This window comes from Balearica regulorum, chromosome 14, assembly GCF_011004875.1.
Source record: "Balearica regulorum gibbericeps isolate bBalReg1 chromosome 14, bBalReg1.pri, whole genome shotgun sequence".
NCBI lineage: Eukaryota > Metazoa > Chordata > Aves > Gruiformes > Gruidae > Balearica > Balearica regulorum.
This window is the reverse complement of record NC_046197.1, coordinates 7,489,020-7,502,833: the sequence shown is the minus strand read 5'-3', so window position 1 is coordinate 7,502,833 and position 13,814 is coordinate 7,489,020. Positions and strand designations below refer to the sequence as shown.

The following is a 13,814-nucleotide window of genomic DNA, read 5'->3' as shown; positions in this document are numbered from 1 at the left end:
GCTAGCTAGGAGTGGTGCCTAAAGGCTAAATAAATCATTCAACTTTCCTTTCACGAAAATTTTTGAACAACAGGCAAGCTGATAGACTTCACTGAAAAAAAGCATCCTTCTCAGGATAGTTATCCCTGAGGCTGTACTGAAATCTTGGACTTCCCCAGACAAATTCCAAAAACCATAAAGCCCATCTGGATTTGAACTCTTTCAAGCCCTTTTGAGATTCAGAGAACTTCCTCCCACCTGCAAGATGCATGTATCTCCAATATCTATGTATTTAATGGAAAAAAAAAAAGTTTAGGCCTGCATATCACCTCATTTATTAGTCACATGTAAACAGATGCTTTCTTTGAGGAGTCAGAAGATCAAATATAGCTAAAATATTTGCCTTTCTGAAAACCTTGTACTACAGAAAATATCACTTCACTCCTTAAGAGAAATTTAAGCCTTTCAACCAATTCATAGTAATCATCACAAAATACCTTGAACATTTTAGACTGAAGGAGAAACAACACAACAGTTTTAAAAAAGCAAATATTTAAGCACCTTTAACCCATGTGAAAGACATAGCATCCATTATGGGTCTGCAAATTACCTCCTTCAGCCATTTCTCAGCCTTTATAAGAAGCTGGTATTCACTTTTGATAAAATAACAGATAATGAACATGTATGAAATAAATGAATAACTCTGTGGCCTGGAGCATGCCCTAAACAGAAGCTCTCTACAGTAAGCAACTCCCTTTACTTGCCTAAAGTCAGTTCAGAAGTGGAATATTTTCTGCTCCTGGAATAGATTTAAACTCTGTTTTGTTTTTCAACAATATCGTATCTTTTCCAGATCTTGTAACATAACTACTCATCTCAAACAAAGTAAGTTTATACATGACTTGACACCTACAACAAACTAGAATCAACGTTCACAAGCAACATGTTCACCAGCAACATGTTCACCTTAACATAACCTTATGTAACTCCTGCCAGTTTTCTGAGCAGAAAAAAATATTTGTTATTTCCCTTGACCAAACACATACAAACAAGGAAGATGAAGGCAGGTGTGCTTGTAAACAGCTGCCTGAATCCCAAACAAAGCTTGCCAGTTCAGCTGTTTTAAGCAAGAGATTGATTGGGTCCTTCTATTAGCCTTGACCTTCCATGAATATACAAAAATATTTCTGAGCAACTGGAAAGTGTTAAGAAAAAAAATCCTGTTTTATACCTAAACATTTCAGCTTTGTAAGATGCAGGAGCAATGACACAGCCAGCTCCCACCAGGAAAACAGTTTCAACTCCCCTGACCTGAAAACCCAGCAAGAAGCTGTAAAAAGCATTTTAAAATCACTTGGACAAGGGCTTGGGGGCACGGCCGGCAAGCTCTCAGCTTTCTAACGAGCGGCCGCCTCAGGCGGGGGGGTGGCGGGGCCAGACCGGACCTTACCGCGGCCGTTACCACAGGGGAACGGCACTGCAGCCCTCACGCTCAGCGGAGAACGCTGCGGGAGCGCGGGAACTCCGCGAGGACACGGTCCCTCGTGCTCTGCAGCCCGCCTAGCGGCCTGGGAGCTAAAGAGCGACGCTCACCCGCCTTCGCGGCTAGGCGGCGCCGGGACGTGGCAGATGGTGCTGTGCAGAAGCGCCACCAGAGGCCGCCACGGCGCCGGCCCTGCCTATCAGCTAGCGACGGCGCTCCGCCCCCTCCCCATCCACGCCCCGTGATTGGACTGCCCAGAAGTCTATCACCACCTCAGCCCCGCCCCCAGGGCTAGGCGGAGCGGAGCCCAGGGCGGTGTGGAACGGGACTGGTGGGCTGTCTGCGGGGCGGTGGCTGTATGGCGCCCTGCCGGTGGTCGCTAGTGCTCGAGGAACCGGGCAGTGCTTTAGAGTGATCCCTCGGCATTGCAAGTCACATCGGCTTGGGGCCCTCCCCGCGAGAGAAGGGAGCGGGACGACACGGACAAGGTAAGGGCGCGGGGTCGGGCCCCGCCAGCGAGGGGTTTGGGCTCCTCTGCGCCCTCTCGGGCCTGTCGGTGGGCGGCCGTGGTCCCTCTGTCCCGCCGACGGAGCTGGCAGGCCGCTCGCCCGCCAGCGGAGCCCCTGAGGCGGCGAAGGGCAGGCCCGGGCATGTCCTGGGGAGGCGGCGCGTGCGCGGTGCGCGGCCCCGCTGGGCCCTGCCGCCCTCCCGCCCCCCGGCCCAGCTGCGGCGGCGGGGCCCTGCCGGGAGGGGGGAGCTCGCTGCGGGGCGTGGGGGGTGCGGGCACAGCTGCGTGCCCCTGTACGTGGGGTTACCCGGGGCCTGAAACGCTCTGGCCTGGTGCTGGCTCAGTTGTGGTGTCGCCCGGTCCCTGAGGTGGGCGGGGTAACTCTGAAGTTTGAGCTGAAAAATAGTCTTATGGTGAGCAGAAGGGTGACTGCACCCACCCTATCTCCCACCTGACCGGCCTGGTCAGGCCCAGCTTGCTCTGTGCAGGGCGAGCTTCGCTGCCTGATGCAGCTCTACGTGCCCGAGCTGGCGTGTCTGTTCCGAGTGTTCCAGACGTGTTGCTTACTGGCAAAAGTACTTAGACTCACAAATGAGCAGTTCACCTATGTACAGAGAAAAGACAGTTTCTACCTTTTCTTTAGAGACAACGGTAACTTTGTAAGTTTTTCCCCTTTTAGCTGTTTCATACACTTATATTTGTTTCTCCTTACAGATGATTGAAACGCTTGTAACTACTGAAGCTCAGGAACTGCTGTACCAGCTCACAGCCCTATTGGAACAGGAGTTAAGATGCCAGCCAAAGGCTGCTGGCCTGAGACTAATTGAATCTGCTCATGATAATGGCCTCCGAATGACTGCAAGGCTGCGAGACTTTGAAGTGAAAGATCTCCTCAGCTTAACTCAGTTCTTTGGCTTCCATACAGAGACGTTTTCACTAGCTGTGAATTTCTTAGATAGATTCTTGTCAAAAATGAAGGTAAGGCTTTTTAAACTATAAGCTCTCAGTCATTAGCTTCTGCTTATTGCAACCTTGTTCCTATTATAAGTTAGAACATCTTGGGCTTAGATGGCTAAAGGTTAAGCTCCTTCCAGAGATTCTGATGGTGCAAGAGCAAAAAAATGTCTTTCCCTGTTCAGATTTTAGTATTGTTAAGAAAGCTGTTTCCTCTGGAGAAGAAGGAGGGCATCAGTTTCAACCTGAGGATGCCTATAGGCTTGGAAATGCAGGCTATACTAATGGGTTAGATCAAGACAGATTGTCTTGCCTGTTGCACATATACAAAAACACCTTAAATTGCTTCTTTTACTGCTGTTTCAAACTACCTGTAAGCCTTACGTATATCAAGAGGCTTGATGCTGTTCAGCACTCAGAATCTGGTAAAACGTTTAGCTAGCACTTCCTTCTACCATGCATATGTGTCATGCTGACCTGGGTAGTTGTTAATTGTCTAACAAGACAGGATTACCACTATACTATTTGGTCAAGAACAAAAGTTTGTTTTCCTTGTGTGTTAAAACAAAAATGAGAAAGCTAGATGGAGCTAGTAAAAGCAGTAAAAATAGGGACTGTAATGTCTATGGAATAAAATACTCAGTTTATATATTTCTATATATGTATAGATATATATGTGTGTGTATACATAGAAAAAAGTAAAAACCCCATTTTTTTTTTTGCATAAACCAATATGTACAACTTTAAGTCCTAAAAGCTTGTGATTAGACTATTGTAGAACCTCATTAAGAAATCAGTTATGCCTCAGTCAAAATATATTGTTCTGCAATCTTGCCTTTTAGATGAATGAGGCAGAACTTCTAGTGTGTAATGGTCTTCGCCTTTAGTTAATTAAAAATATGAATGTAAGTGCATGAAAGACTGATTTCTCAATCTTCAAAAAACCAGAACACACATCCCCTACCCCCCCATAATTTTTTTCCTAAAATACACTGATGCCTACATAGTTTGGTACTTACGTGTTGAAATGACTGATCAAAGGCCTTCCTCTTTGAAAGTAACAACAATTTACTTTTCTTTAGGTACAGCCTAAACACTTGGGCTGTGTTGGACTCAGCTGCTTTTACTTGGCTGTGAAGGCATCAGAAGAAGAGAGAAACGTTCCCTTAGCCACTGACTTAATTCGAATAAGCCAGTACAGGTTCACTGTTTCTGATATGATGAGAATGGAGAAAATCATATTAGAGAAGCTATGTTGGAAAGTCAAAGCCACAACAGCCTTCCAATTTCTACAACTGTATCATTCACTCATTCATGAGAATTTAAGCTGTGAAAGGTAAAATATCTAATACTTATTTTGCTATGAGTGCATATGATCAGGAAGCCTACGTAGAGAAGTAAGCAGGGAAATTACTCGAGTATTTGCCTTTCTATACTTAACCAACAAACTTTCCCCGTTATTGATAAATATCATAAATGTGAATATCTGTGCTTTATTATTTTAATTTTAAATTTTGTTTGCATAAAGTTATCTAAAGAGTATTGGTCTCTGAGCCAAAAACCAAACTTGCTCAATAATGATGGTATAATAAATCTCTGCTTATGCTGCACTAAGTATTGCCTCATTGCAAAGATTTCAAAATCTGGCTTAGAAAGAGATTCCTTTTGATAGTAAGTGTTAAAATTCCTAGTTGGTAAGCGTATTTGACAAAGCAACTCTCCCCAAAGTAACACAAGATTTATTTTTGGCACTAGGATGTCCAAAACTGAACAGCTGTTTTAGTGTAACCCTAGAAGTTCTGGGACAAATGAGGCCTTTGTTTAGATAACGAACATTCTCGCTGCTTCTCTGAGTTCCCAGGGTGGTGCCACCTCGATCAAGTTTGCGTTCTTCTACATTCACTCATCTGTTTTTATTACAGGAGAAAATACCTTAATTTTGAGAGACTTGAGACCCAGCTTAAGGCATGTCACTGCAGAATCATGTTTTCTAAAGCCAAGGTAAGCGTCTTGAATTCTCAAAGACGATGAGACTACTGAATGTTAACAAAGCAGTGTTTAAAAATGTTTTCTCTCTCTCCAGCCTTCTGTCTTGGCACTGTCTATTATGGCACTAGAAATAGAAGAACAAAAACTAATGGAGTTGACAGAGGCATTGGAATTTCTGCAGTTGCATTCCAAGGTATGTATAGATAATGTTTAAGGGGAGGAAGGAAGAAAAATGCATTCAAGGGCCTACGCAGTGGGGAAGGGAGAAGCCCATTGGCATACTGGTTTCTTCTGGGGCTTTGTTGTTTGGGTGTTGTTTTTTTTCCCCTTTGGCTTTCTATCTTATATGAAGAAGTTGAAAGTACATATATGAAATAAGGATTTAGTAAGTTATTAACATATGAGATTCTGTCTTCCTATTTAGATAAACAGCAGAGATTTGACCTTCTGGAAGGAACTGGTGTTAAAGTGCCTTACAGAATATTCCTCAAGCAAATGTTCCAAACCAAATGTCCAGAAATTAAAATGGATTGTGTCTGGACGTACAGCACGGCAGCTTAAACATAGCTACTACAGAATAACGCACCTTCCTACTATCCCAGAGACCAGCTCATAATAGGTAACTCCTTCTAAAATCAACTTCTGATAATGTAGAAGTAATTAGCTATTAACTACCTCAAAGTTTTTTATTCCATATAGGTAACGTCTTGAAGATGTGTAACATAAACGTAGTAGGCCTGTCATAGAGGCTGGTTTATTCTCATGTTCATGCTTGAGCCAGTGCTGTACCTAAAGAAGTAGCAACCTAATATATGAACGCTGGAGAAAGAACTGATCCTCTGGTGTGCTGTGGGAGCAGAAAAGTGTTCTACAGACATTGGGACTTCATTCAAACTAAAATGTAGAGTAAAACTGGTAAAAAGGCAGAGAAAAAACTTGGCTTGCTCCTATCCTAAAAAGAATCAGCTAAGAGGAAACAGTTGCCTGTTAGAATGAGTTCCTTGTAATCGTTCCCTTAAACCACTTATAGAAGAAGTTATACTTGTATACTTATAAAGTATATACATACTTGTATAAAGTATATACTTATAAAGAAGTTATACTTGTATAACTGCCCATTTAGTAAAGTCTAAAAACTGTAATTCAGTTATTCATATTACTGGTTTTTTACTCTGTAGAAATTGTGAACTACTTCCTTATCTAGACTTTAATTCCAAAAGCTACATGTTTTCTATAACACCCGTCTTGCTATTGTCTTGCTATATTAAAATCTGATGCTTTGTTTGGCTCTTGTAGAAAGCCCTTCAGCTGACTGGTATTTTTATTTTTTTACAGGAGTACAATAAAATGAGGAGAGAACCATTCTATGACCTTATCAAAAGACACATGAATAATAGTTGAGAGACAAAGTCTGAAACATGATCTTACTAATGAAGAACTCTACTCATGGAGAGAATATGTAACACTTCAGACTAAAGATCCTTCCAGCAAATAAGTTCTTCTCATGATGATTACAATATTCAGTATCAGTTTTCAGTCTTACTTGTTAGACTGTTTACTGTTCTGTGAAACACCACAATATCGATGCAAGGAATTTTAACACATTATAGTTTGTAGAGCGGGTTGTGTAGTCTCACCTTGGTTCACTGTAACTGCAGATGCAGAATTATATATATTTAATTTTAAAAATCTGGTTCACTTTACTAAGATTACGTGACACTAGGAAAACCTCATGTGCAGTAGTAGCACAGTGTTGCAGTGTCTCAATCAAACTAAAGACTAATCCCGCTCAATGTTGATGACAATAGCAAATGCCTGTCAGGCCATCTGACGCGCTGTTTGGGCAGTGTCGTGTGTCTGCATGTTCCTGCTGGGCAGGACACCGGCCGTCTACCATAGACACACATTAAAAACTAGGCTATGTGATACCCACTGGACGTGTCAGGTAGCTAGAGCAGGAGAAAAGAGAAACCTTATTTCATTGCCTTGTAAAAGCTGCTCACTAACACAGCATCAATAACTTTAGTATTTTGTAAGAGGTGTATAGTTTACTAACATTACGAATTATTTCATAGAGCGTAAAAACTTCATGATACCTAATGAAGGCTGAGGGAAAGTACTGGGTCACCTCCCCCAAACTGGACACTGGTTTTCCACAGTTTCACTGTACGGCAGGTAAATGCTGATGCTGAACAGGTCCATTAGGAGCAGGGCTAAAGCCCCATCTTGGCCTGTACATAGGAGCAATCTAGTTGAGAAACACTGAAGATTGCTTCAGCTCTGATCTCTTTAATGGTAAGCTTTGTTAAATACAACTGGTTTTTCAGAAGACCAGATCAGTACTTGAGGCGTATTGTGCTTCTAGTGCTAACAAGGAAGTGAATAGTAAGAATGTATTATTGTATGTAAGATGAAAAGAAGTGTTGGGGAAATGTTGCTAATGACCTCTTCTGCATCACTGTGGAGCAGAGGCTGTTAGTGATAGGCTGTTACTGATTGCCATAACTGACTGACTGAGTGGAGAAGGAGAGATCAGAATGTTCTGAATAGAGCGTGGGCTTAGATGTTAGCCAACCAACTCCTTCCCCTTCACAGGAATAGCTGAGGGGAAAATCTTTCCTTACCTATCTCAAACTAGTTAAACTTTTCACAGAAGAATTCATACCAAAGCTCTGTACTGGACAAATCAAGCATTCTCGTGAACTCAAGGGAACAATTGCATCTGTGTAACACGTAATTGGGTTTTGCATCTGCCAGTGCTATCTGCATTGTGCTGGCCTCTGAAAAGCATACAAGTGATTCTCACAAAGGTACGGTCAGCCTGCTGGGAGAGACGGAGAAGATGCAATGTGCAATTCTAATGGTGTTGTCATGTCTCAATATTAAGATATGTACCTTTCAATTAAACATTGAAATGTGTTTAACTGAGTAACTTTTTTTCCTATTTGTTATAAAACATCTTAGTAGGAAGCCTATAAAGTGACTTTATCTGAATAGTACATGGAAAACTAACAGGCAGGAGGTAAGAGATGATGGAAATTTTCCTCAAAATTTTTTTTAAGAGGTGAAAAAAAAGGAAAGGCTAGAGAACCACCAGGAAAAACTTAAGGTACTTCATTAAAATTATTTCAGCTTTGCCCTCAATTACTCTAAATCCTTTGAAATGTGAAAATGTCAAGATTGAAAAGACTGACTTAAGTAGCTTAGACTGTTCAAGTTTGACTTCAACCCTCTTCCATTATTTATCTAATAGTATCTATCATCTGTTTCTATACATTGCAGTAAATAAAAGGACAATGTTCACTTAAAAGAATCTGGCACTTAAATTTCTAATCCCAAGATTGGAGTTTTTGCACTGATCTGAGCATCCCAGTTTGACTAGGGATAAGTTTAGCTATACATTTCTGTGCCTGACTCAAGGCAGCTGTAGTCCTTTTGATAAAGAGAGCAACCTCGTGGCATTACTCCGAGCTGATCTTGAACCAGATGCTTATGTATCTGTCAAATACGGAGTACTGTTTGTCTAAGAAGCAATGGAGTGAGTCCCACTGAGACTTGCGAGATGGAACACAAACCACCATTTGTTAAACTATAGCCCGAGAACTGAGTAGATAGTAATTAAGGAAAGTCATAGCATCAATCTCTTTATTGTCATCTAGATTCTTCCAAAATTGGAGGTCTGTAACTTAGAGTAGACAACAGAAGTAGCGAACCAAGTAGTTCAAACTTTTCCTCTTAAAACAATTCAGAGCCTTCATGCCTGGATACATACTTCACAGTTGTCCTCTTTCCATTGGACTTGGCTGTATGATGACTCATGCTACTTCATAAAGCAGAAAATAGGGGAATAAAGTTTAGCTTTGAAAATGCATATAGTAAATGTAAATTCATGCACTGAATTGCCACATGCCATTCTAAACTGCTATAAGCAAAAGACTTAGAATCCTGTACAAACCAACTGCTGTAACAAAAAAGTACTACTACACTGGATAGTATTCTAGCATTTTGATGCAACATTAACCATTTTTCCTCTTCCCTGTGTCTTTAGTTACTTCTGCAGCAGTCTCACTCATTTCTTAACTATACCATCCACCTTCTATACTAGGATCATGGTAAAGGTACAAAACTTCAAAGCCACAAAGTAGCATTTGATACCACACTATGCTTTGGATAGTGAGGCAGGTTCTGAAACCCAAGCACAATGTATGGACTTGACTTTATGTAAAAATGACACGGGTAGGAAGAGCACATGTGATTACTTGAGGAGTATTAATGCTTGCTTGCTCGTACAACAAGAAAGCACTGGATGTAATCATAGTGAAAGCATTCTTCCTCAACTATTGCTTTTTTTTTTTTGCCATATGCTAACTGAACTAATGATGCAGTTGTAGAAATAAAGCTCAGCAGTATGATGGACAGCTGCTGGAAATTTATCTCCAGTGACACTTCTGCTTAGGACTGTAGCATAGGCAGTAGTTTCAGAGTTCAGAAAACAATAGGATTTGGCAATCACGTGTTCTCCCTCTGTTGGTCTGTTTGACACAGCATTCATCCTGTCTAATGCTGCGGCTGAAGTGCTTTTCAGCTGCATCCTTAACAATGAGTAGAAAATTCCTGATACATGATTGGCACATGCAAAATATATCATGCAAGCTAAGTTTAAAATGTGGCTATTAAATTTAAAACAATCTACAAAAATCTAGAGTTTCTCAGATACACTATCAACAACTTGTGCTATATGTTGGTAATGAATAGATGCAAGATACCATTTCCTGCTTAGGACTTCCCATTCCTTTCAAAAGTCATTATATTCTCTTACTTCCAAAATCTTAAATATTTATACTGATAGGCTATATTACATTAACAGATAAAATTATTTATATCCACACTTTCACCTGACCTTTCAATTTTCTAGTATCGCTTACCTGGTAGCATGTATTAATCATTAGTGCTATATTTGACAGCACAGTGGATTGTAAAACCTTGTTTGAGGTAAGATATAGTAGTTTATTTAAATCTCTTTTTTGCAGTGACATTTATCAGTTCGGGCTGCTACAGAGGGAAAGTGTAACTGTAGCCATCCTAATATCCTTCTTGTTGCAAGTTAAGAGAAAATATTAAATACCTTGCTTATAACATCTGTTCTTCAATGGTGAATAATATATTCTTGCATAAAGTCAAGTAGTGTATTTATAACTGACTAGTTTACTATGGTGTCTCTAAAAAAGAAACCCAAACCAAACATTCTGCTTAAAGATGTTACTTATTTGTGTACACCTTTCTCTATAGTTTGTCCCTCAGCTTATAAATCAGCTGGTAAGACTTTGTCTTCATTCTACTGGAAGAGATCTTCTTTCTCTTCACTGAAATAATTACTTGACGACAATCCGTTGAAGAGATCACTGAAGTCTTCACCAGTTACATGATTCCAGTCCTGAAGGGTAATTTGTAATTCCTCTCAAGGAACACAGATAAAACCAGTTTACTGTTCAAGACTAGAAAAGTCTGGTCCTCCTTTGCTATAATTTCCAGAAATTTCTGCCCCGCTGAAGTCAAATCCAGGGTTCTGATGGAGATAAAAGTTTAATAGGTTATTCTTAATAAAAATGGTTAAAAAAAATCCCCAACCAACCAAAAAAAAAAAAAAGGCCAAAACTGTTTCTGTTAATATTCTACTATTGTAACAAGGACATATAACAATCAACTTGTCACCCATTTGTCATGGCACTGAAATTCTTGGAAAATGTATCAAGTACACCTTGAATTGTCATAGTTTGGTTGCCTACTGCTGAAGTGACTTTGTAATCCTCTTCTCAAATTCGCAAGCAGTTAGATCCCCCAGTAAAGAAATATTAAGGAAAGTTTAAGAAAAATTTCTGGCTTCTGGTGTCCCTTGAAATTACTATTTTAAAATAGAAGTACCTGCCATGCTGGATAAAAAGTTTTATAAAAATTATGTTCTTTGTGGCAGTATGTAGTGTGCTGATTCAGCTGATAAGTAATAAGTTGTAATTGTAAAACTCTGCAGACGAGCATAGGAATAGTTGCGTGCTAAAGGTGTCTCAAAACAATTTGGGCAATTTTAGTAAAAGGGCAAGAAAAATATTTTCCAGCTGACTACCTCATTTGATGTTCTAAACACACATATTCAATAGAGCTTGATGTTAGAAGTTTGTTGTAAATATGGCTATGTCATAATTCTAGATGATAAGTGAGGCTATACACTATTTCTATTAAGTGAAAGGCTGTATTATGCAACAAACCCTAAAACAGCAATACCCCCTCCTAAACTCACCTTTTCACAAAACCTTCAGACAGACTAGAGACAGAATAACACTGATAAAGCCTCGTGAGCATTCTAAATATATTGAACTACAGTATATGTTTCTATGGCAATGGACAGCAGAACAATTTTGCTCAGCTTTCATGGCCATAACCTCTGTGTGTAAACACAAAATACAAGGAATAATTATGGTCCTTTAACTTGCCTCTCTTTGGAATCGTTCCAGTGTAAGTTTCCTTTGCATCTGGTCCTGTACCCAAGGATCAGCGGCGTATTCATTTTCTAACAGAGATGTCCAACAGTTTCCAGCATCTCGATTTGTCTTCATTAGAACAATTCGTATCAGCTTCCTATCTTCTGTTGAATGAAAACAGAGACATAAACCAACTATTAAACTCAGTCCTTTGTTGTTGTTTTGGTGAATTCACCATTAACAAGCACAGGATTTTTTTGGTGAAGTAATTTAAATTCTTAATGTCAATGCCACAGGGTTATTGATAAATAAATAAATATTAACAAGAAACAGAAAGGCTGAAGCAAAGATAGCCTATACTGCCACCTCTCCCTTTTCTGGCCTGTAAAAAGCTGAAGGGATTAAACCACAGTTCCTAAGTACTTCTGTTGCAAATATAAACTAACCTTTTAGAGAGGTTCATAACAGAAAGAAGATTTAATCTATTAATATATATAGCTCAGCTAAGGCAATAACAAAGGATTCAAGGTCAGGCTTTACAGAGAGTTATTATCAATAAAAGCCAGACCTATGTTTTAGCAACATATGGAGGTATAAGCAATTTATTTAAACACAGACAGTATGCCTATAGACAATATGTTGGAAGTACATTTCAAAGTGACTACATAGGATGCTCAGTTCTACTTAATTCAATAAATATAGCATTATAAAGTGTATTTTGAAGATTATTTGTATACTGGAAAAGAGTAGGCTTCACTGCACAATGTTTAGGTTACTAAATTATTAATCAATATTTAGAAAAAATATTAAAAACAAAATCCATCATAGGAAAACATTAAGTGGGAGGCACAGTCCACAAATGTGATTGCCAAAAGCCAAAATATTCTGAACACTTTACAATATTTATGATGTAATGATCAGAGAAGATTTTTTTTTTGCTTATTATCTGTAGGTACCTTAGTGTGATTTTTAGATTGCTTTTTGATGCTCTTGGACTATAGGTTTTGTCACCCATCCCGAAAATATAGAGAAAAAAAAAAAAAACACAAACAGAAAAGTAACAATTATGGAGAGATACAGACCATGTAACTGTACCCTAATTGTTTAGCTTTAGCTTTTGTACTACCTCAGTTCCTTCACCTGGCAATAATTAGTTTTTTACAAAGCTACATACAGGGAAGAAAGTAATCTTTCCCATTAAAAACAAGGGGGTAAACTCTTCTGCAGCATATTTTGAGAAGTTCTACTGCTCTCATAATGTCATTTCAGATGTAGGTTATTACCTAACGTCCACGTTCCTTCATCAGTTACTGTAGAGTCAAAAAGTTTACCCTGCAAAAGACACATACAATATTACAAAACAGGAAAACCTGTTCAGTATCCAGTTCATATTGAATAGTGAAATTTTACTCCCAACTTATCTTCTACTGAAAATGAATAGGACTATCTGGCCCTATAAGTATAGACTTGCACACAAACAATCAATTATTTTTGTTACACAACTGTTTTGGTTGTTTGTTTTATTGAAACATTTAATACAGTAAAAATACCTGTTACTGTTTCGGTATCTTAATTCACTGAAAGAGCTTGTTTTTCTCAGATGGTAATGCCATTTTTAACAGACTTGCCATGAAAATGCCAGCGTTTCTGCCAAGGGTAATGTACAGCTATGATGCAACGGATATACACAACGCTACGAGGAACTGTTCATTACCAATGTGAAAGTAAATCTGCTTTTGACGTGAGTTTTTTGGCTCTCGGCAGGGAGGGAGGCTATGCACTTAAACACTGCCCAAATCCCTGTAACAGAAGAACGCAAAGCCACGTGAATTGGTTGTCTTCATTTTTCCTGTAGTCTTTACAAGATCGTGTGGTTCGACAAAACTGCTTCTAATAATTTTCACTTTTAGTTTATCGAAATCCAGATGTTTAAAGAAGAAAAAAAAAGAAAGCGCACCACGACAGAAAGGTATTTTAACCCCCTCGGGACGCAGCGGAGCTCCCTGCGGCCATCCCCGCCCTCGCACCGCGGCGCCGCCGACTGCCCCGCCACCCCCCGGGCCGCGCCCCGCCACCGCCGGGGCGGCCGGTACCTGCAGCACCTCCTGGCCCCGCACGGAGAGCGCGATGTGCCGGCTCTGCAGGCTGCAGCGGACGTCCTTAGCCAGGGTGCCCGGCGGCACCTGCACCTCGATGAACACCTCCTCCAAGGTCTGATACCAGCGGCCCCAGGGCGTCCCGCAGGGCACCACCCCGCTCCGCTCCTCGAAAGGAGCCGACATGGGACCCGCCAGCCCCGCGCCTCAGGCCGCCTCACCGCCCGGCCGCCAGCGGCACGCCCTGCGCACGCGCACAGCTCGGCCCTGGCTATGCTCCCGCCCCCGAGCGTATCGCTGGGACGGGGGTGCGCGTGCTCCGTTCGAGG

The 13,814-nt window shown here is 40.7% G+C and overlaps 2 protein-coding genes across 4 annotated transcripts; one reads left to right on the top strand and one right to left on the bottom strand.

The window, feature by feature from the left end:
- Positions 1-1,735: 1,735 nt before the first annotated feature.
- On the top strand, positions 1,736-7,837 carry CCNG1 (cyclin G1). Of its 2 annotated transcripts, XR_012837773.1 has the most exons (8): positions 1,793-1,950; positions 2,685-2,948; positions 4,007-4,260; positions 4,847-4,925; positions 5,008-5,106; positions 5,338-5,532; positions 5,613-5,828; positions 6,249-7,837. XR_012837773.1 is itself a non-coding variant. In XM_075766661.1 (7 exons), the coding sequence occupies exons 2-6, from the start codon at positions 2,685-2,687 to the stop codon at positions 5,527-5,529; spliced, it is 888 nt and encodes a 295-aa protein (XP_075622776.1). In that variant the 5' UTR covers positions 1,736-1,950; the 3' UTR covers positions 5,530-5,532; positions 6,249-7,837. The 2 variants fall into 2 exon arrangements, 1 of the variants encoding a protein (XP_075622776.1); XM_075766661.1 differs by lacking the exon at positions 5,613-5,828 and having other exon boundaries at positions 1,736-1,950.
- A 694-nt stretch (positions 7,838-8,531) lies between these two features.
- NUDCD2 (NudC domain containing 2) lies at positions 8,532-13,749 on the bottom strand. 2 transcript variants are annotated; one of them, XM_075766662.1, is made up of 4 exons: positions 13,483-13,747; positions 12,673-12,721; positions 11,402-11,553; positions 8,532-10,479 (listed from the first exon to the last, which is right to left on the bottom strand). In XM_075766662.1, the coding sequence occupies exons 1-4, from the start codon at positions 13,669-13,671 to the stop codon at positions 10,396-10,398; spliced, it is 474 nt and encodes a 157-aa protein (XP_075622777.1). In that variant the 5' UTR covers positions 13,672-13,747; the 3' UTR covers positions 8,532-10,395. The 2 variants fall into 2 exon arrangements, with proteins under 2 accessions (XP_075622777.1, XP_075622778.1); XM_075766663.1 differs by having other exon boundaries at positions 10,158-10,479; positions 13,492-13,749.
- Positions 13,750-13,814: the final 65 nt, after the last annotated feature.